Here is a 23,323-nt window from a genome sequence, read left to right as displayed (position 1 = left end):
ATCGACATCAAAGTATTCAATTCAACACACATCATGACAAAACCAAATAATCAATGATCATGTGAACTATTTAGCAGGATGTTTAGCCAACGAAGAAAAGATACAGATGAATGGGTAGTACTCTCCATCTCGTTTATGTACAACATAATATTCTTACAAGCAGGTACAACAGCCATGGTCGCAAAAAAAACAAGCTGAGTGCAAGTCTTTTGAGTGTACCCTAATTGGAGTTGTTTCCTTGAAACAGGATCAAGCAAGCGGAAAAGACGATGCTATTAAACTGTAATCCTCTCATCCTGAATTAAGCAAAAAGAATAATGCCATGGTATCTTCACTAAAATGAGAATCTAGAGAAAAGTGATCTAGGCGTAGATGCATCAGAATATGATGCTGCTGGACTGGAGATAACATCACCTGAGGAGCGGTATGGCTGCTGGCATTTCCTTATCTGTGAATAGATAACACGTAATAATGATAATAACAGAGATTAAGCATATGTTTCGTAAATTTATCAATTCGGTTCAGGAATAACATTATTTTTGTAAGGATTGGCATAATCACAAAACAACTAAGGAAATTTTATTTAGATAATTATATACTACATATAGCATGAATGAACATCCAAAGAAAATACAAAAATGATTTTCTACAACATCACAAATACTACAGTAGCAAGCGAAGGTTACCTCTTCAGGACTAAATTGTAATAATGTTGCAACCACTGGAAGTAAGGCTTCCACTTCACCTGTGAAAAATGACGTTATGAAATCCCCATGGCCTTTCTTGCCTATACATTTCTAAATGAAAATGACATGGTTTGTCCAAGACGAAAAAGATTGAATGTTTTAGGTTGAGCTTTTCTTGTACCTGTTTCTAGCAGTTTTAATATAACATTTTTCAAATATGTCATGTCTATTCCTTCACGTTTGTTTGATCTTTCCATGTTCCGGAGCTCCTCCTTTAACATTGCTTCCTACAAGATATTGTGGAAAAGTAAAATGAATCTAAATCAGATAATTCTGTGTCTTAGGCATCATCATTGTTGGCAAATATACATGTCAGGGCCCACAGTCCAATAGGCATACTAATCCAATAATTTGAATATAGCGAAACTTAAATCGCATGACCCAAAATACTTACGTTTCAGGTTATCAGTTAACTCAAAATGCTTGAAATTCTCAATGAAGTAATTCAATTTCTACAGTTACAAGGTAGGTCTAACCCGAGTACATCGACAAGGTTCTAAAACATGCTACCAGAACACATTGGTCCCGTATGGGACCAATATTGTACCAGCAAACCAATCAGAACTGACCAGCATGGAATGAAAGAAAAAAAAAATGAAAAATGGAGGTGACGATGGACCACCAGAAAGAATAGAGAAAAGAAAATATGCAGGTCTTTCAATTCTGAACTTATTCTTCTTGATCATCCTCTTCTTACTCATTGATGCTTGTTGAGCTCCAGGAGTGAAAATAGGCAAACTGCAATAGATGCTCTAGTCGATGCTTCAAGCAATTTATTCTTTTTTTTTCATCATTTAGTTTCTCAACCAGTGTAACACTAAATTGGCCTAAACCGGCCCAAATCCAGAAATAACATTTTATGGGAACTGGTTCTTGATGGGGGTCGAGAAAATACCAGACTAAGCTGGTCATATCAATCCAGCATTGGACAAATATCTTCCCTGTAAGAGCAGTAAACCACAACACTACTACATTGTATCTTGTTATGCAAGAAGTAAGCCATACATATTTTAGGCCAAACGAAGTAGTCCACAGAAATGCTGTGACACCGATTACCGCAACCCACATGTAAAGAACATACCTACCCAATAACAGACGGAACCACGCCGCCCTAAATGCTTATGCCCAAGATCCTAATAGTGAGAATAACAAACCTACTATCTCAAAAAACATATCCTTATCATCCAAAATGGTTAGGACATTACAGATTATCACTCATAGGCACCAAAGAATTACTTGCCAGACAAGCGACAGCAAGGAATATATTTCAACTTTGCAATTAACTATGGCCTTAAGCAGTTTATATGAACCTGCTCAACTCAACAATGGTTGTTTCACATACCAAACCCATAATGGTTGCTAACCGAACCAGTACATATTGGCTGGTTACCAGTGTACTGACACATTGTACAATCAGTGTCTCAAAAAGCAAGAAGGAGAAAAGGAATGGGGTGGTGAAGGAAGAGGAGGACAAAACAAGGGGAAGGAAGAAGAGGAGACGATGGAGGAAGAGGAGAAAAAAAGAAGAGGAAGAAGATGAGCTGGTGGAGGAAGAGGACACCAAAGGAAGAGAAGAGGAAGCATAATTGCACATGGTAAGTAGTGGGCGGCAACACGAAGGGTTCAAGTTCGGGCGAAGAGGTGATGCAGAACCAACTTAGCTTTATCTTTTATTTGAATAAATTTGATTAATTCAGTGATATTTCGCATATGTCATAAGTTGCCATATTGCAACATGTAATCTATATGAAGAAAAAAGAATCAAATACTAAAAATTGGAAGAAATCCGATTTGGTGTTGATTGAAGATCTAAAAGATTCTTTATCAATAAAAAATATCATCAAAAGGGACAAATTACTTTTCAAATCAAGTCAAGGAATATTAATTTTGCAGAAACAAATAATATATTTGATTTGATGCAATTGAATTTTTTATTTTTGTATTTTCCCTTTTGTTCTTGTACTTGGGGCCTATATAATAAGGCAAAAAGATTGTAGTTCACAGTATCATAGGTTGGATCAGTAAAATGTCCTTTTCCTAAATTATATATGTATATATACATATGTAAATGGTGCGAGATCACATTTGTTTTTCCGATGGTATGATTCCATCATCCACATGTAAGATGTGCATTTGTATCATAGCTTCTGGTTTAGCCTAGATGTTTTATCATCAAGGTCAATCCATATCTTACTTATATGTACTCGGAGCGAGTTCTTGCACAGCCGAGGTGTCTGATGCAGAACCAATTTATTTTTATCTCATATTTGAATAAATACGATTAGTTCAAGGGAATTTCACATGTTTCGTAAGTTGCCACATGGCAACATGTATCGAATAAGAAAGAAAAAGAGGAAATACACAAAACCGAAAGAAACATGATCCAGTCTTAATTAAAGATCTAAAAGATTCATCGATGGAAGTTCACTAATCAAGAATATCATAAAAAGGAAGATGTTATATATTTGATTTGATGCAATTATAATTTTTTTCTTTATTTTAGAATAGATTAGTAACTCGTGTGTAAGTGGTGCAAGACCACTTTTTTTTTTTTGACGGCATGGTTCCATCGTTCAGATGTAAGACACATGGAGGTATGATGCCTTCATCCCATGAGTTTTGCTCCTTGAGCCAGAGTAAGTCCAGTAGTTATCCATATATTTTCTTATTATCTCTTCATTATTTTCTTGCTTTTCTCTTTTTCTATTCCTCTATTATCAAATAAAGAAATTCACAGCTACTCTCTTACATCATATTGTTATTAGTAGCCCTGGTCTCGATTCTTTTTGAATCAGTAAATGTTTCAACGGCTCCAAACCAAGCCAGAATTGGGGTGATTCGGTTCGGTTACAGTTAAAATTGGCTAAGTTTTTTTAAAAAAATCAACGATCAAAATTGATTGTGACAGACCATTTGGGCCTAATCCACTATTTGTTAGACTGGCATAGGCACCAAATGTTAGGGACAAGGGCAAATAACCAATCTGCCCCTTCCAACATCCCAATAAATAGAAGTTGAACGGGCATTTTGGTCATTTCATAATAAAATTTAAAAAATGAAAAGACAAAATTGCCTCTTTCAATCGCTAAATAACATATAGTTAAAGAGGCATTTTGGGAAAGAAAATTGTCAAAAATTTATAAATACCTCCAAATCTCATTTTTCTTCACACCAAAGCCTTGAGCAATCTCTATACTCTCCCCCTAAGCTCTCTCTTATTGCAATCTCTTTTGCAATAGCATTCTCTACCCCTCCTAAGTTCTCACTAACTTGCTAATTTCAATGGCAAGTGGAAGTTTTCAATTTCAGGAGGTGGATATAGGACATTTAGAAAGCATCTTGAAAAGAAACATCATACGTAAAGCTAATTTGGAAAAAAGTCAAGTACCCAACAAACCCTTCTGTTCATTTTTCCCTGGAAAAAAGTCAAAGAATTAGCAAGATTTGTTTTCAACGAACACCTCTGTTTTTGTTTTGGTGAAAAATTAGATTTTGTGAATTATTATCAAAATACTTTAAATTCTGCTATAAGACGTGTTCCTCGATTCACTTACACACACTGTTATAAAAGAGGTAAAGAAAGATTTGCAAAACTTATTTCGATCTTTTGATGGACGTGTTTTAGTTTATTTTTATATTTGGAGTGATTATTAGCAAATGAACTCTTGCATAAGAATTACATATCATTGGATTGATAGTGATTAGAGCATGCAAAAGAGAGTAATTGCATTTAGAGTTTTGATGTACGAAATAATGTCGATAATATTTAAAGAATTATCAAAACTATTTTGGAAGAGTATAACTTGGTTTTAATTTTTTTTAAATTTCTTTGATAATGCATCTACAAATACTCCATCCTTGAGTTAAAGCAAGTTTGTCAATATTAGATATTCATGCCAGGTTTCAAGTTTATGTGTTCAAGAAAGACTTCTCATTAAACAAGAAATTTCACGTTTGTGCACTCGTCCACAAGCAACAAAAAAGTGAGCAAGATTTTACAAAATAAATAGCAAAAGAACCAAAAAGATTTCCTCGTGATGTTCCTATCCGATGAAATTCAACTCAACAACTACTTAATGAGTTTTGAATATAGAGAATTATTATATACTTTTATTACAAATAATGTAAAGCAATTAAATTTGTATCCATAAAATTGGAATGCTTGTAAAATAATTTTAGATACTTTAAAGTTTTCAATAATGCTACTTACACATTTATCCGGTGTTTATTATCCTACTCTCTATTTATTTTTAATTGAATATTATTGAAGCATTAGAATGATACCAAAAATAATAATTAATTGAATATGACTATTATGTGAATGGAAACTCAATAAGTTAATTATTTTATAGATATTCCACATATTTACCTTGTTGCTTCTACTTTATATTCTCATTGTCGAACAGATGGTTTGCATAATTATTTTAGTATAATTATTTTTATTTAGATGTTAACATTAGTGAAAATTTGAGGAAAGTTAAAAATGGTCATTAACTTACATGATCATTATGGTTTGACTTACTATCACGGTCTTAGCTGGAATTGCCTAAGGCGTGAGGCACCCTTGCGGCCAAGACGCGAACTTAGCTTGCGTTGCCTAAATCGCGCTTCGCCCTTGCGATATTGCTCCGCAAAGATCAGCCCACTTGTAACCTCTCGCAGGTCTCGAAGGACCTGTAAAAGAGAAAGTTGATTAGTTCGAAAGAACGAGCAACGGACAAGTCTCGAAGTCTCGCAAAAAGGGGAAGCTTTACAAGCAATTCAGCGAGCACCTCGCGTGCACAAGAGAAAAGAGGGGGAGGGGGAAAACAAGGGCTTTAGAAGGTTGAACGAACAACTGCAAGCCCACAAACAGCTGCTCACCGAGTCCCGGGCGCGACAACAAGTTCCCGTCAAGGCAACGTGCGAACTTGCGAAAGAGTGTTCAACGCCCGGTACTATACCGAAGCCTCATCCAGCCCTGTGCCACCCGGGGGGTTCAAAGGGGTTGAGATGGCTGACGTTTTGGTGAGCGGAGGCAGATTCCAGAAATCAGCCCGCGGCACGTGAAAACGGAGCTGTTTTGGGTTGTTTTGGGGCTGTTTTGCTCGGTTCGGTGAGCGGTCGCTTTGTAACGCTGCAGCTTGTTCGAACTTACATTTTTACAAGCAAAATGACCCAAAACCAAGAGAAAACATGCTGCCAAGCAGTTGTACATGTAGGTGTGAGCGACGAACGATTCGTTGAACGGAGTTGTTGCGAGTGCGCGACGACCGTTCGTGACATTCTCCCCCACTTAAACTGTCGACACCCTCGTCGACGCTTGTTGGTAGTTGTTGATGATTTCTTCTTCATGTCACAGGGCGTCTTCAGGCTCCCAACTGGCTTCAGTTCGGGAAAGTTTTCGCCACTTCACCAAGTACTCTGTCTGCTCAGCTCCGTTGGGTAGCTTTATCTTGCGGTCCGCCAGAATGGTTTCAACTCGCTTCTCGTAGGAGGCTGTGATGGGAGGTAGCCGAGTTGAAACACTTCGAGAAGCATCTTGCGGATCCGAGTGGTAGGCTTTTAGGTTGCTGGCGTGAAGAACGTTGTGAATTTTGAACCACGCCGGCAGCTGCAACTTGTAAGAAACATTGCCTACCCTGCTGATAATTGGGAAGGGCCCTTCATACTTACGCACCAATCCTTTGTGGACTCTTTTCCTGAAGAATTGGAGTGATGCTGGTTGGAGCTTTACCAACACCAAATCGCCAACTTTGAACTCTTGCGGTCGCCTTCCCAAGTCTGTCCACTTCTTCATCCTTTTTGCCGCCTTCTCCAAGTAAGCCCGCGCAATATCTGCATTTCGATGCCACTCCTTTGCAAAATGGTAGGCTGACGGACTACTCCCAGTATACCCAATGGCCATGGTGTGTGGAGTCAACGGTTGTTGTCCAGTTATGATCTCGAAGGGGCTCTTGTTGGATGCAGAGCTCCGCTGCAAGTTGTAGAAGAATTGGGCAATGTCCAACAGCTTCACCCAATCTCATTGGTTGGCACTCACGTAGTGCCGAAGATATTGCTCCAGGAGCGAGTTTATCCTTTTAGTCTGGCCATCCGTCTAGGGGTGGAGGCTTGTAGAGAAGTATAACTTTGACCCCAACAATTTGAATAGCTCGGTCCAGAATCGTCCCAGGAACCGAGCGTCTCGATCACTAATGATATTTTGTGAGACTCCCCAATACTTCACCACATCCTTCATCATCAGCATGGTCGCCTCCTCTGCTGAACAGTGTAGGGGAGCAGCAATGAAAGTTGCATACTTTGAAAACCGATCGACCACCACGAGTATCGATCCGAGTCTCCCTACAAGTGGCAAGCTTGATATGAAGTCCAAGGAAATGCTCTCCCACGACCTTTCTGGTACGGGCAACGGCTCCAAAAGTCCCACCGGCTTCCGTTGCTCCACCTTGTCTTGTTGGCAAGTGAGGCATGTTCGAACATATTCCTCCACATCAGTACCCATCTTCGGCCAATAGAAGGCCCTCTCCACGAGAGCCAACGTTCTGTGAATGCCTGGGTGTCCAGCCCAAAGGGAATCGTGACACTCTTTTAAGAGTTCACGCCTCAAATTGTCCACTCAGGGAACATAAACTCTATTCCCTTTTGTGTAAACGAGTCCCTCCTGGACCCAAAATCATCGTGCCTTGCCTTCTTTGATGAGCTGCATCAGGATAACTGCCTGGGGGTCACTATACAGTCCATCCCTGATTCGGGAAAGGAAGTTGGAGTGCAACTGACTTGCTTGGCCTCTGCCCTCCAGTTGTACGGCATTCACGCGTTCCACTTTCCGACTCAGCGTATCAGCCACGACATTCGCCTTTCCGAGCTTGTACTCTATTGCCATATCAAATTCAGCCAGGAAGTCCTGCCATCGTGCCTGCTTTGGGGAGAGCTTCTTTTGAGTTTGGAAATAGCTCAGAGCGATATTGTCCGTCCTCAGCACAAATCGCGATCCGAGAAGATAGTATCGCCAAACTCGTAGACAGTGGATCACCGCTGTCATCTCCTTCTCATGCACTGGATACCGCCGCTCGGTCTCGTTGAGTTTACGGCTCTCATAGGCCACCGGATGACCCTCCTGCATGAGTACTCCAATAGCGAAGTCCGAAGCATCTGTATGGACTTCAAAAGGCTTCCCATAGTCTGGCAATTTGAGTACTGGTTCTTCCATAACAGCAGCCTTCAGATCTTGGAATGCTATTTCACATTTATCAGACCACTTCCAAGGCTGCTCTTTCTTCAGTAACTCCGTCAGTGGAGTTGCACGCTTCGAGGACCCCGCTATGAAGCGTCGAGAGTAGTTGATGAAACCAAGGAAGGATCTCAACTCTAGCACCTTCTTTAGAGTTCGCCATTCCGCAACCACTTGCACCTTCGACTTATCCATCCGAATGAAGCCATCACCGATTCGATGCCCCAAGAATAAGATCTCAGTTTGAGCAAAGTAGCATTTCTCCCTTTTCACTAACAAAGTGTTCTCCCTAAGAACCTTGAAAATTGTCCGAAGGTGTTTGACGTGCTCCTCGAGCGTTTGACTGTAGACGACGATATCGTCCAAGTAGACAACCACGAATTTATCCAAATACTCCTTGAATAGCTGGTTCATGAGAATGCAGAACGTGGTCGGAGCGTTGGTTAAGCCGAAAGACATCACAAAGAATTCAAACGCTCCATACCTGGTCACACAAGTAGTCTTCGCTTCGTCGCCTTCAGCAATGCGCACCTGCCAATACCCCGACCGAAGGTCGAGCTTCGAGAAATACTTAGCTTTGCCCAACTGGTCGAACAAGTCCGCGATAAGCGGGATGGGATACTTGTTCTTCACTGTCACTTTGTTAAGGGCTCGGTAGTCGACGCATAATCGGAGGCTCCCATCTTGTTTCTTCTGGAAGAGAACTGGAGCTCCGAAAGGTGCTTTAGAGCTGCGAATGAGACCACCGCTTAGCAATTCACCTAACTGCTTTCTGAGTTCCGCCAACTCTGGCGGGGACATGCGGTAGGGTGGTCTCGCTAGAGGCTTCACTCCTGGCTCCAGCTTGATGCTGTGATCCATGCCTCTGCGTGGTGGAAGAGTCTTCGGCAACTCGTGTGGCATAACGTCATTGAACTCTTTCAAGACGTTCGCCACCAGAGCAGGTTCTTGAATGGCCTTCTCGTTGAGTGGCTCTAGCTTCATAGCAGCCATGAATGTTAATTCGTCTTTTTGCACCCCTTTCTTCAGTTGTAATGCCGATATGTGTTGGGGCTCCTTGGTTCCTCTCCGAGAGACGGGAACCACGCAGGGGTCATCGCCTCCCATCATACATAGGGAGTTCAAGAACGGCATCGGCACCAACTTCGCCGCGTGCATAAACTCCATTCCAAGAATCACTTGGAAGTCATCCAATGGCACGGCTATCATGTTGGTGTTCCCGCTCCATGTCCCGATTTTGATGGGAACTCCCTTCGCCAACCCGGAGATTCGCCTGGCCTCCAAGTTCACCGCCTTCATTCGGCTTGGGCTCTTCTCCAAAATCAACCCAAGTCGCTGTGCTTCTCGATCGGCTATGAAGTTGTGGGTAGCGCCCGTGTCCACCATTGTACGGGTCGTTTGGCCATTTAGCTTGATGTCCACATACATCAACTCACTACTTCCTGCTTTTTGTAGCTTTGTCTTGATGTTCTCCCCCACTTGACCCTGCATGGCGTTCAACAAACGCATTGCTCCCATTCGGGGTCCTTGCGACTCCTCGTCGTCGCTGTTGGATTCAGAACTGCTCGAACTAAGAGCAACAGCTTTGCCCTTGTCCGATCGGAGGGGGGGGGGGGGGGGGGGTGGATGGAAACCGTCAAAGCATTGAGTGCCTGTTTTTGTGGGCACTCCCTCACCATGTGCGGTCCTCCGCACAAGAAACATCCTCCAGGTTTTGAGGTCTTGCCTTTCGGGTTTGGCCCTTTGTGGGAACTCTTCTTCTTTTGTTCGCTCCCGAGCTCCTTCCCTCGAGAATGTTTTGGAGGGCGATTGCCTGAAGATTGTTTCCTTCTCCCTAGGTCTTCGAAAGAAACAAAGTCGGTGAGCCTTTCTGCAGCAGCAATTGCCCCGACCACATCAGTTACATTCCTTCGATTTAGCTCATGTTGAGCCCATGGCTTCAAACCATCGAGGAAGCTGAACAACTTGTCCTTCTCGGACATGTCATGTATGTCCAGCATTAGTGCAGAAAATTGTTTCACATAGTCTCGGATGGTGGTACTCTGGCGGAGTTGTCTCAACTTCCTTCTTGCGACGAACTCTGTATTCTCCGGTAGGAACTGAGTTCTCAACTCCCGCTTCAAGTCCTCCTATGTATCGACTCGACACCGACCTTGTTGGATCTCCTCCCGACGGGTTCGCCACCACAGTTTCGCATCTCCGTTCAGATACATTATTGCTATAGAAACTTTGGTATCTTCAGAATCGGGCCTCGTAGCTCGGAAGTATTGTTCCATGTCGAACAGAAAGTTCTCGAGCTCTTTGGCATCTCTGGCCCCTCCATATCCATGAGGCTCGGGTGCCCTCAAATTTTGTGACGGTGCAACGCGGGTGTTGCTTCCTCCCACATTTAGTGTTCTTGTGAGCATGGCCACCTTTGAAGTGAGTTCCACCACAACATCCTGTAAGTGTTGCACGGAGTCTTTGGTGTCATCAGACAGTCGGTCGACTAGGGCCTCGACCTTGTCGATCCTGGACTCCGCTTCCTCTTGCGAGCTCTCTACCCCAACAAGCCTTTGTTGGCCATGGTAGAGTTCCTCTATGCTCGCTTCAAGAACATCCAAGCGGGTTACCGCCATTGTGAGTCTCTCCTTGTGACTCTTTTTCCCAGTTAGCGCTCCAGATTGCGCTTCCTCCACTCGCGGAGAGTAGCCAACTTCTCGCTCATCATGTTTGCTGTCGCGCTCCTCTTGAGCGGCTCCAACAGCATGAGAGCGAGTGTGCACATGCAGCCCACCTGGGCTGCTTGGGGCAAGGGTCCGGCTTGCCCCGTCTTGCTTGATTCGCCACGATGCTTTGCTATGGCGAAGTTGCGAAGTTCGTTTGCTGCTCGCTCGAAGTGCTTGCCCGCTCTAATACCACAATGTCACGGCCTTAGCTGGAATTGCCTAAGGCGTGAGGTACCCTTGCGGCCAAGACGCGAACTTAGCTTGCGTTGCCTAAGACACGCTTCGCCCTTGCGATATTGCTCCGCAAAGATCAGCCCACTTGTAACCTCTCGCAGGTCCCGAAGGACCTGTAAAAGAGAAAGTTGATTAGTTCGAAAGAACGAGCAACAGACAAGTCCCGAAGTCTCACGAAAAGGGGAAGCTTTACAAGCAATTCAGCGAGCACCTTGCGTGCACAAGAGAAAAGAGGGAGAGGGGGAAAACAAGGGCTTTAGAAGGTTGAACGAACAGCTGCAAGCCCACAAACAGCTGCTCACCGAGTCCCGGGCGCGACAACAAGTTCCCGTCAAGGCAACATGCGAACTTGCGAAAGAGTGTTCAACGCCCGGTACTATACCGAAGCCCCATCCAGCCCTGTGCCACCCGGGGGGTTCAAAGGGGCTAAGATGGCTGACGTTTTGGTGAGCGGAGGCAGATTCCAGAAATCAGCCCGCGACACGTGAAAACGGAGCTGTTTTGGGCTGTTTTGGGGCTGTTTTGCTCGGTTCGGTGAGTGGTCGCTTTGTAACGCTGCAACTTGTTCGAACTTCATTTTTACAAGCAAAATGACTCAAAACCAAGAGAAAACATGCTGTCAAGTAGCTGTACATGTAGGTGTGAGCGACGAACGGTTCGTTGAACGGAGTTGTTGCGAGTGCGCGACGACCATTCGTGACATTACACTCGACACATTACCTCCCAACCTTATTAATTTATCGATCAAGTTGGTGAACAAGGTAGTAGAATTAGTAGAGGAAAAAAATTGTTGTCTAAAGACAAAAGACAGACAGCATTATTGAGCGCAAACTCTGAGCCTCATATTTATTTAACTTTTAAGTTTGGTGATAGCCTACAGGTATGCAATTTTTTATTCTTCAATGGTGGGTGCACATCATTCAACAACCTTCCCAATTTTAACAATTATTGTAAAACAAATTTTAAAAACTCCAATATCAACAGTTACTGTGGAGCAATCTTTCAGCATTGAGTGAAGCATCTTGATGATACCCATTCAAGTATGAGCCCCAAATTAGTTGAGGCCCAAGCATATATTGATGAATAAACCAAAACGGAGCAACAGGGCCAAGAGATTGCCCACGAATGCAAGATATATCAACCAAAAGAACAATCAAGACATCCAACATAGGATAGATGCATCTATTTTTCAATATGTTTTTGTCATTACATGTATAGAAACACATACACTTTGTGACTTTGATGAAAATTTTAAAGTAATTATGATTCTTTTAAGCTATAAATTATTTTTAATTACAAATTAAAAAATTAAATATTGAAAAATATTATTTTGGTTCGGGACCGAAACTGGAACTAACAATTAAAGAACCAAAATCGAAACCTTCAATTGTTCATGAACTTTCAATTTCAATTTAGGTTATGAACCAAAATCAAATTTTATTTTATTTTTATTTTTTAAATAGAACATAATTTATAATTGCAAAATAATCATAATTTTATTTAAAATTTTTAATCAAAGTCACAAAGTGGATGAATTTCTATACCCGTAATGAAACTACCTAGTATCGATTTGGTTCCGATTCCCAAAAGCCTAAAACCGAAACCGTTGGTTACGAAATTGGGGCTAGGGCTAGGTACCAGATTTTTTAGTTTAGCCAAGATATTCTATCATCAACGTCAATCCGTCTTGATCCAAAGCAAGTTCCTACACAGCGAAAGCATATGATACAGGAACAATTTATTTTTATCAGATATTTAAATAAATTTGACCAGTTTAGGGGAATTTTGCATATGTCATAAGTTGTCATATAGCAACATATACTCAATGAGAAAAAAAGCAAATATTGAAAAAAAGAGAAAAAAATCTCATTCGATCTTGATTGAAGATCTGAAAGATTTATGTATTAAAGTTTATCAATCAGGAATATTATCAAAAGGGGAAGATTACTTTTCAAATCAAGGAATATTATCTTATTCGAAAGAAAGAAGAGATCACATATTTGATTTAATGCAATGATAATTTTTATTATTTCTATAATTTTCTTTTTATGCTTTGTATCTGGGGCCTATATAGAGGGGCGAAAAGATTATAGTTCAAATTCTTTTATCATATAAGAGTGGCGTGAGGACATATTTGTTTCCACTATATCATGGTTGCATCGTCCAAGTACAAGACTTGTGGAGGTGGGATGCCTTCATCCAAGAATTAGATTACTCCTTGAGGCAGAACGAGTCTAGTCGTTATCAATTTATTTTTTCATTATCTCTTTGTTTTCTTTTTTTGCTCTTATTCTATTCCTCTATAAAAAAGAAAACAGATTTGCAAAGAGATTCACTGCTACTCATCTACATCAAGAAGGTACATAATCACGAGCCTTAAAGTATGTTTTTAAATATATCTTTTTGTATGGTTCAGACAGATTGTCCAAAACGAAGGCAGTCCACATACCAATTCACATGCAGATCGATATGTATCACCTGTTTTGTACTAGTCCAAGCAAAATATCAAACTTTCAACCCTCATATCTTATGGATGGTAAACTCCAACCGAGTAGATAAAGACTTGAACCAAAACTTAGATAACATTTAAGATAACACATGCTTAAAAGAGGCTGATATACTTTAGTATTTGAAAGTGTAAACTTAATTTCTTATTATCAAACACAATTTCACCAACAGAAGGACTTCTATGCTGATACATGCCCTTCAAAATGGGTTGTAGCAGCAATTACAAGTGCCTACATGTGGTGCCCTGATAACATAAAATGGCTAATTTGTGAGCTATTAGTCTGATAAGGTATGGTTTGAAGAAAAAAAACCTATCAAGACCATTACTCCAATGTCTTTAGCCTTCTGGCTCTATATTGTGCTTCCTTTAAACATGCAATAAGACAACTTGCAAAAGAACATGGTAGAGTATTCAAAGAGATCCATGTTGATAAAATTTAAAATTTCTTGGAAACTAATTGCCTAAGTTAATCATGTATTGGACCACATTTTTGTTGTAAACAACTTGAGATTTTGTCAAGGTTATCATGAATTCAGTTTGCTGATAAAATAATCGGGGCAGTCATGGAGCTGCTTTTAATTCCAGTTTTTGTTTTCAGTGTTATAAGATTCTAGCATGAGCTTTAGGTCATCACAAGAGCTAAGATTAGAACACAATGGTAGAATATATTCATTGAAATTAGAGCAGCAGTCTGGTACTTGAGGTAGACTTTCTTCAGAGAAACAAATGTTGTTCTTCCCTTCTTTCTAATCATTAGATGACTGCTTTTCTCCTTGGTTCTGGTAGCATTGTAGAGAATAAACAGAGAGAACAGGAGGAAGGGCTGAGGAAAGCACATCTTATAGGAAGCTTATTAGGTTATCAGCTGGGTTCCCTACAACAAAAGATTATTTTTCTTGGTCCAAGGAAATAAAAATAATTTTTTATTACTATTATCGAAAATATGAAAAGTACAAAGTGAATCATCTAAAAAATTAAAATAGATATAAACAAACTAATTGGTTCATGTCTCTAACTTTAATTTTCCAATTAAAATAGATACAATAAAGTGATTCATGTCTCTAATTTTATTTCTAAATTTTCAACTTTAATGAGTCCCTAAGCACGTACGAAACTTTCTTTTTCACATTAACGCATTGCCTGTGAACATCTTTAAATGATCTACATTATACAGTTTACTATGTTTATCAAATTAACATACTGCCGGAGAGAACGGGAACAATCAGGAGAAAATAAATTTAAATATAACAAACTGCTTCGACCAATAGCAAAAAAGGCAACTACGAAGTCACATCAAACAAAAGATGGAAAATTGTACAATAGCTATGGTAAGATCAAAAACGTATTTTAACTAAGTTCATTGTTACAGAACTTGGGATGTACTAGGGTAATTGGACCAACCTGTTGATTATGAAGACGATTTTCATGTTCAAGCTCTTCAATCTCTTCCTGAAAAATATCAAGAATTAAAAATATTCTACAAACATAAGAAGAATACTAAACAGTTGAAAGCTTACTTGAAGTGCTAGAATATGCCTTTGTGACTGAGCCAGTTCTTCCTCCCTTTGAGCTTGTTGCCTAGCCAGAAGCTGAAATCAAAATCCCACAACCAAGAATCTCAGCACAGGAACATGTTCAAGCAAATGTATTAAGACCTTTATACTTAGAAATTACAATAATATCATATCACCATTTATCTGAAATCTTATTTATAAATAGGAACTTAAAAGAATGGACAATTAAGTCATACTAGAGAAAAGGAAACTAGAATGGATAATAAAGGCAGGTTCAAGCAAGGGGTTCCTCAGGCGGCAGATATGTTGAGGCTAATGAAGGCAGACTGTGAGGTGCTTGCCGTTATAGAGGGCATTCAAGTGGCAGTGGCAGAACGGATCACTAAATTGCAAGTGGCATGTGATACATCCAATGTCATTCATGTGATTAGCAACCGCAAACCCCCTTCCATAGAGACAATTTAGTGTGTATAAGCAACCGGAAACCCCCCTCCATAGAGACAATTTAGTGAAGGGATCACTAAATTGCAAGTGGAATGTGATGCCTCCAATGTCATTCATGTGATTAGCAACAGGAAACCCCCCCTCCATAGAGACAATTTAGTGTGTATAAGGATATTTTTAAGCTCATAATGCTGTTTGGCAATATTACTTTTGCTTATATCTTCCGTGAGACTAACAAAGCAGTGATTTGATTGCTGCTAGTGCTAGGCATTCTAGATCCACATTTTGTGGCAGAGAAACATGCTATAGATCTTTGTGATCTTGAATCCTCTGATGCTGACGGTAGTTTTTGTATCCATTCTTTGACTTAATGCAGTGACTTTTCGAAAGACCAGTTAGAATGACCAATTCACAACAGCAAGTCCCCTTCAGGTCGATATATGAGAGTCTTCAAATTTAGTCCGAGAGGCACTTAACAAGCAGTTGTAATAGGACCAAATGAAATTGGAACTGCAAATTGAAAAGAACCCCGATGCCAAGGATTTGATTTTTGATGAAACTATGGATCTTGACCATAATAACTCATTCCAATGAGGTGATGAGATGCAATGCCAGGAGCCTTTTCCATGTAACATTTTGGCCCACAATTTTTCCCAATCCATTTGGTCCAGGTGGTCAATTTGAGTTTAGTATTAGACCACTTTCATCCATCTTGTAACAAAACCTGTCATGTCAACCAAGGACTATCGTACCATTCGAAATGGGCAGTATGTACCATTCGACTTCATTTAGAATCTAAATAATATATGTTTAAACATTTTATATTGAATAAAACAAATCATTTGTCTTGCAATACCTAAATCCTGCTATTCAATATAGCCTTGCCATTAGATCAGACCCATTGTAGGCTCTAAGGAATATAATATATCGGCTCCTATCCGAGAGCGATAAGGCAACTGATGCTATAACGAAGGGCTGATTATTCTTGGAAGGTGTCAGCTCATTCTCCAATAATAGGCATATTGTGTCGATCTACTATGGAAACTAGTAATAGACACCCATATTTGATTGTAAATTCAACTAATCATTAATGATTTGTTATAATAATAATTATAAATTTTAAAATTTGAACTGATGGCTACATTTTGGAGGGTCGGCACCTAATATAACAAAGGTTGCAGCCTATGTGCTTTCACAAAAAACGACCAAAGATTTTTAATTTCGTATTGTATCGCTCGGTACGGGTGATTTGTACCAGTTTGATAGCCTCTCGGCATGCGGACTGCCCGCTACTGGACAGTACCAAATTTTTTATCAATAATTTAAGGGCGGCAAAGAGGGAAGCAAGCCATGAAAGGAACAATTTTCATCGGTTCCTCCCCAAGATTCCCGATTGGAATAAGAACAGCCTCTTTAATTTGCTTCATTCTAGTTGAAAACATAGTTTGGTTGATTTAGCTTTGGTGGTGGGTGGTTTCCAAGGAAGCTATTGCTTGGAGCTGCGCTCATGGCGAAGAGGCAAAAGTTGTGGGTTCAAATCTTTTGTGGGAAAAGAAGCTTCTTTTGATTTAAAGTGATAGCAAGGAGAGGGCAGTTTGGGAGTCAAGAAGAGGGAGGAGACGTGATGGACGGGTCTCCTTCGGCACGGCCGTCGAAAGATCTCAACCTTCCTTACCAGCCCGCCAATCCGTTCAGTGGATAAGGAACAACGAAAGCCGAATCCGATCTCCTCTGCCGCCAGTAGCAATAGCAAATGAGCTCCGACCTCCTCCGATATCGATCAACCCCGAGCTCCCTACTCGGTGAAGTCTGCAAGGACTTCCTCCCCGTTAAAGCCTCTAGCCCCGAGACCGAGACCATGTTCGCCCGGTTCTTGGCGTCGGATCTCCATGACGAGACCCAGGACGACCCCTTCGGTGGAGACGCCACTGCCAATGACCATAGCACTTTCCACCACCGCCTTTTGCATAGGAGGTCAAAGAATAGCAAAGTAGAGAATTTACCTCTACCCTGCAGATGATAGTCCATCCTCAGCAGTAAGCAACTACTGCAACAGCGGCATATGTCGAGCCATAGCTCAGTGGAGATCTCGTTCCGAGCCGTCATAGGATCATTGACGATGGAGGCGGCACAACTCAAGCATGGAGACTTCAGTAGCTCCTCCAATCTCATCAACCATGGAGACTTTACCCACTCCCGTTCGGTACGCCTCGGTGTGTATCGTACTAAACAAGGCTCGATATGCCGGTATGACACGAAATTACGAAACTTGAAGACGACATTGAGCAAATGCAAACATAATTGATCAACTTTACCTTGATTCACATGAAAGTCCACAACCGGCTATTATATAGATGCTTGGAGAAGCTAGTATATGTGTATTACACTGTTTTAAAGCTATTGTGAGTCAAGCTCAACAAAGAACTAAAGGAATCAAAGATTAATCATTTTTGACCTCCAATTACACAATGAAGATGCTTAACTGATGCTCGATGCTAAAATGTGCCAAAGTAGTAGAGAACATAAGGGATCCTTTACTTGATAAAGCAGGAGACCATCTCGTTTTATCATTGAGGCTATAGAAGGGGAACAAAATCCACAATAAGAGGAAGAGTGCCCTTAATCAGAACGTGGTGATGCACAACCTCAAGTCAATCTAATCGAGGTCGTGGCAGTCAACAATCAGAAGCATTCCCAACATACGAAAGAGAAGAGCAAGGGGAAAGCGGTACCATCGATCGATCCCTTGAAAAAGAATTAAAGAGCAATAATTTCAATCTAGCGATGAGACACCTCCCCGTTTTGTTCGTAGTTGGCGCTCCATTAGGTCTGTAAAGCCTAGCGACATCAACAACAATGCCTCGACTAATAATGGCTAGTCGATTGTTCCGTCAACTCAACCTCATAGTGGAGCATTGACGGAGGATAAACATTTCACGCATGCCATTGAAGATTCAAATCACGGAGCTTGAGGATCCACATGTATCGTTTATGGTCGAAAGGATAAAGGAAAGGAGAAGCCAATAGATGACTTTGAGCACATGCGATAGCATGGTTCGCCTTACTAGTCCGTGCCGATGTATCAACCAATTGTCGATACGATACGTACCGAGCTATACTGAGTCATACCGAGCATACCAACACATGGTACATGGGAGCGTACCAATGTACCACCGTTACATGACCCCCTGTCGAACCGGTACATACCGCTCGGTACACTATAATACAACGAACCTTGTGCAATAGAGCCTCTACAATGTCAACACAAATAGGATCCTATGCCCAAAACATGTAAGATGATAGCCAGTCATTTGTTCTCAAGTCCGATTGTTCTGATGATATATAACAATAGGTTAATGATGATAATAGAGGTTCCAATGTACTCCAACCTCCCTACCATACATGCCAAAGTCATACTTGCCTCAAGAGACTCCTCAACATGTGTTGTTAGTGATAATCAAGCAATAGCTATTACTACATTAATGCATCAATGAAATATGATTTATCAATACAATATATTGGGAGAGCAATTTCAAGATTGAGTCCAATAAACATACTTTATTGTTATACAAATTCATAGGATCGAGGATCCCGATCTATCGGCTATGAAGTCTCATCAATCATTTTGGTGGTAGGAGGTATATATGACTTCCGTTTATTTGGATAAAGTTTCCACATATAATCTACCGTCTCTAACTCGTATTTAGGTGATTCAAGATCAACGGAGGATCATGCCACAAAGTTACTCCTCGATGATTCAAAAAAGATAAATCCACTTTCTCCTCGTAATAACCAACAATTCCTATTCATTTATGACTTATTTACACTATTTTTATCAAAATACAAATACAAATACCATTAAATTAGGACAAAAGCCATTAAAATGGTTTTTTTTTTACTTTCAGCCATTTTTTGGCCCTTTTCCCTAAAACTGTACCCACATATGGTACAACGATACCAACTAGTAAATACCAATCGGGCCTAGTACCAATACCACTGATCAACATGAGACGATGGTCCTTGATGTCAACTCATTCAAGGGTTGTAGATCCAAATTCCACTCCCATGGCACTTGGAGTCCCATTTCTACCACTTATATACATGTTAGAGGGAAGGCAACGGGTAACTGGAGATGAATGTGTATTTTTTGGGTGTCAACAAAAAAGATTCCTGCTTAGTTTCTATATTTTTGAACTTTTTTATTTTTTTTTCCCATGTGACAGCACATTGATAATAATCTCTACAGCATGCCAGCAGATGCCATTCCACAATCCAGTCAGCATGGATGATGCTAACTTCCATAATGGCCCATGCTGAACATATCAATATTATCAATAAAAGGACCGCAAATTAAGACATCCATAACATCAACATAAGCCAATTTATTCGTGACGTCACAGATGAAAAAAAAGTTGTTTGTTAATGAAGATTTAGAAAAAAAAGGCATTAAAATAGCTTCACTAGAATTACCAGAATTTGTTGTTCAGCTGCTGCTATGCTCAACAATTGTGCATCATCCTTCTGAGAAGCTGAAACTCCAACATAAAAAGAGAACATGAATCAACTATTTCAAACAAAAATTTGTAAACTGATACCAAGGATCAGTAGACTTCTCATCACCTGAGTTTTGTTTTCCATTATGTTCAACCTGAAAAACAGTGTCAGATAAAATTCCTTTGTTAATATTAAGAAAATAAAAGGGGAAATGCATATAAAACAAATTCTTAATACTCAGCAAAAGAAAGAGACAACCAATCAATCATAAATGAATAAAAAATAAGGTTTTTACAAGTAATAAAATGTACTATGCAACCCATGACATTTACAAAGCCTAATCCCCAAGAGATGCAGCCAAAGAAGTATGCTACTAGCAAGTATAAGAAACCAGGCAATACAAATCAACACTTAATTTAGAATACATTATGACATTTGTTACACCAGCAACTTGATAGATGCTAAAGGCATGAGCACATACTCGATAAATAGGAGCATAATGCCAATTGCCAGCATCTCAACTAAAATCTACCTAATAGAATATGGACCTTCTTTAGGTTCACATAGGAATAAAAAAACAATTAGATTTCTCCATACTAATCCCTTTCTGCTACTTTGTGTATCTTGAACTCAGACTCCAGAAGTTCGAGTTAAAAGGGAGAAATCTGGTATGGATTTTTATTGCTTTCTACAGCTCCTATGACAACCGTAGCATTGAGCCCATTGATCACCTCATCCATCATTATGTTGCTAGCCACAATCATCTAAAATGTCCTCCTAACCTATTTCCTCCAAAACTCTTCCCACTTCTCCCACTCTAGGTTGGTCCAACAAAAGAGAAAGTCAATGTTAATCAGATAATCTCAGTTTATTATGGTGTCTTGACATACCTAGAAGAGGAGCACCGTAAACTATTGAGTCAATCACGATCTTGCAGATATCCTCCATGGTTATAATCGGTGGTTATATAACCATTATATGAATAGACCATCTTTGATGATTCTCCCTCCATTAGGCTACACCTACTCTCTTTCTCAATTAAGCATCCTAATCGGTGATTAGAGCTTACCATCGTTATCATTCATGATGTTCAGGGAGCAACCATTACCATGCTAATGCACAAACAGCATTCAAGTTTACCAATAAACTATGTCATGGGAGCAGTCTCAAGATTAGGTCCGACAGACATACCATATTGATATACAAATTCAATGGCATACTATTTCCATGCTGATGCACCAATGGCATACGGTTTACCAATACACTATGTCATGGAAGTAATTTCAATATTAGATCTAATATATGTATCATATTGATATACAAATTCATAGGATCGAGAACCTCGATCTATTGGCTATAGAATCTCGTTGTTCAACTTGGTGGTAAAAGCAGGTATATACAATTTGCTTCAATTTAATTTACTAAAATCTTCAAGTTTTTACATGTAACCCAATGTTGCTCATACCTTTGTAAATGATTCAACATCAACAATAGAAGAAATGAAAGAACATGCAACAAAGTTGCTCCACCATGTAAAAAAAGATAAATTCGCTATCTCATCCTTATCTTGACTCTATTCCAATGATTTAAAAAGCACTAGGCGCCAAAAGGCGCCAAGGTCCAAAAACGTCCGAGGCACTAAGCGCTCGCCCAAGCGAAGAGAGGCACTAAAATATAAAAATATATAATATAATTAATAAATATAATTATTTAAATAAAAAATATGCTATTAAATTAAAAAAATCGGGTACAAAATCATAATAAATAAATAAATCATAATAGTATATTTTTTTATTTTTTAAATAAAAAATACTATTAAATAAATAAAATTAATAGTATTAAAATCAAAATAATATATTATTAATCTAATAAATAAAAATACTATTATTAGTATATAGTTAGCAGTATACTATTAATATACTGTTAATAGTATAGTGAGAAGAGTGTGAGAAGACCAAGGCTACTGAGGCAACGACAGCGGTAGCAGGCGACAACCGTAGCTAGAGCGGGAGCAACGAGCGACAACGGGAGTGGGAGCAGGAGCTGCGAGGGGCAGCGGGAGCGGCGACGGCAGCAGCGAGCGACGACAACAGCGGCGAGCAGCGATTGTGGCAACGGCGAGCAGTCGACGAGCAACGATTGTGGCAACAGCGAGTAGCGACGAGCAGCGACAGTGGCAGCAGCAGCAGAGAGAAGCGACATCGGAGAAGAAATCTCGGAAGCAAAATCGCGAGTGTCAAGGTTTGGGAAGTCGGGGAAATCGCGAGAGGGAGCTTGATATCGGTGATTTAGTTGGTTTGATTGAACCAACTAAAGCACCAGAGACCAACCAGACCTAAAAATCTAGTTCGGTCACCTGATTTAACCTAGGCGCTCGCCCGAAGTGCCCGGCGATTGGGCTTAGGGGAGCGCCCATGCGGCGCCTCTTTGGTCTCGCCTCGCCCGAGCGCCCGAGCGCCTTTTGAAATCACTATTCTATTCTTATTGAAATTTAATTAAAATTACATTAAATTATAATTAAAAGGCTCTAAAATAGTTTTTTTTTATTTTTTAAGTATTATTGGGGCTTTTCTGATGATTTTTGGGTTTGTCAATACATACTGACATACCAACATATGATATGCCAGGTTTCTTGATACCAAGGATTGAAATATCGTACCGTACCGAAGTTTCGACATTCTCTCGATACGGTACAGTACTGTATACCGAGCAGTTTATCACTCGATATATATATATACATATATATATATATATATATATATATATATATATAATGTGCGACGTTGCCTCTCTTCTTCCTAGGCGGGCGACGTCGCACAAAAACGAGACGACATCACCTCTATATATATATATATATATATATATATATATATATATATATATATATATATATAATCTTTTCTTTATATATCTATTTATTTATATATATATTTATATATATAAGTTAAAAAATATATATGTGACGTCGCCTTTATATATATATATATTTTTTTTTTAATTTATAAATAAAAAAATACCGCCCGGTAACAAACGATCCGTGTACTAGTTTACTGTCAGACCAATACGTACCGCCCGTACCGAACGATATCATTCGAAACTATATACCTTGCTCAATACATACTAGCCCGAGCCAAGTTTGGCATCACCTATATGGCATGAGACGGCAAACCTTGCCTTATAAGGTATCCTTTTAGTAAAAAGGTTGATCATCCAAAATTTTTTAGGAAATCCTTCATATATACAAGATGTTAAACGTGGAGGTAATACTTTTCTTACCATAACCATACTAGAATAACTATTGAAACACCCTTTGAAGAGCAACCTTCAGGCAATAAGTAACTCTCGATCTCAAATTTTTCCTCTCTCATATCACCGTTCCCTCTTTGCTTTTCTCTCGCATCAGATAAATTTCATAGAATGATCATCTCAAAAAAATCCTCATTGCAATGCTGTAGTCATAT

General features: G+C 39.9%; 1 protein-coding gene across 3 annotated transcripts in view; it reads right to left on the bottom strand.

The window, feature by feature from the left end:
- Positions 1-15: 15 nt before the first annotated feature.
- LOC103972956 (protein GRIP) overlaps positions 16-23,323 on the bottom strand; it is a 57,961-nt gene continuing 34,653 nt past the window's right edge. Inside the window, exons 16-23 of one of the 3 annotated variants that reach the window (XM_009387377.3) lie at positions 19,989-20,016; positions 19,839-19,897; positions 14,928-14,999; positions 14,812-14,859; positions 868-973; positions 687-745; positions 415-448; positions 16-296 (exon numbers count right to left, since the gene is read on the bottom strand). In XM_009387377.3, coding sequence (XP_009385652.2) covers positions 292-296; positions 415-448; positions 687-745; positions 868-973; positions 14,812-14,859; positions 14,928-14,999; positions 19,839-19,897; positions 19,989-20,016 — 411 coding nt within the window. In that variant the 3' untranslated portion in view covers positions 16-291. Of the gene's footprint in view, positions 449-686; positions 746-867; positions 974-2,778; positions 5,421-14,811; positions 14,860-14,927; positions 15,000-19,838; positions 19,898-19,988; positions 20,017-23,323 lie in introns of those variants that run through there. The other 2 variants (XM_009387376.3, XM_065094890.1) reach the window with 2 other exon arrangements.

The sequence above is a fragment of the Musa acuminata genome, chromosome BXJ2-2 (assembly GCF_036884655.1).
Source record: "Musa acuminata AAA Group cultivar baxijiao chromosome BXJ2-2, Cavendish_Baxijiao_AAA, whole genome shotgun sequence".
Taxonomy (NCBI): Eukaryota; Viridiplantae; Streptophyta; class Magnoliopsida; order Zingiberales; family Musaceae; genus Musa; species Musa acuminata.
The sequence above is the reverse complement of the archived record's forward strand: the minus strand, read 5'-3'. Positions and strand labels throughout refer to the sequence as shown.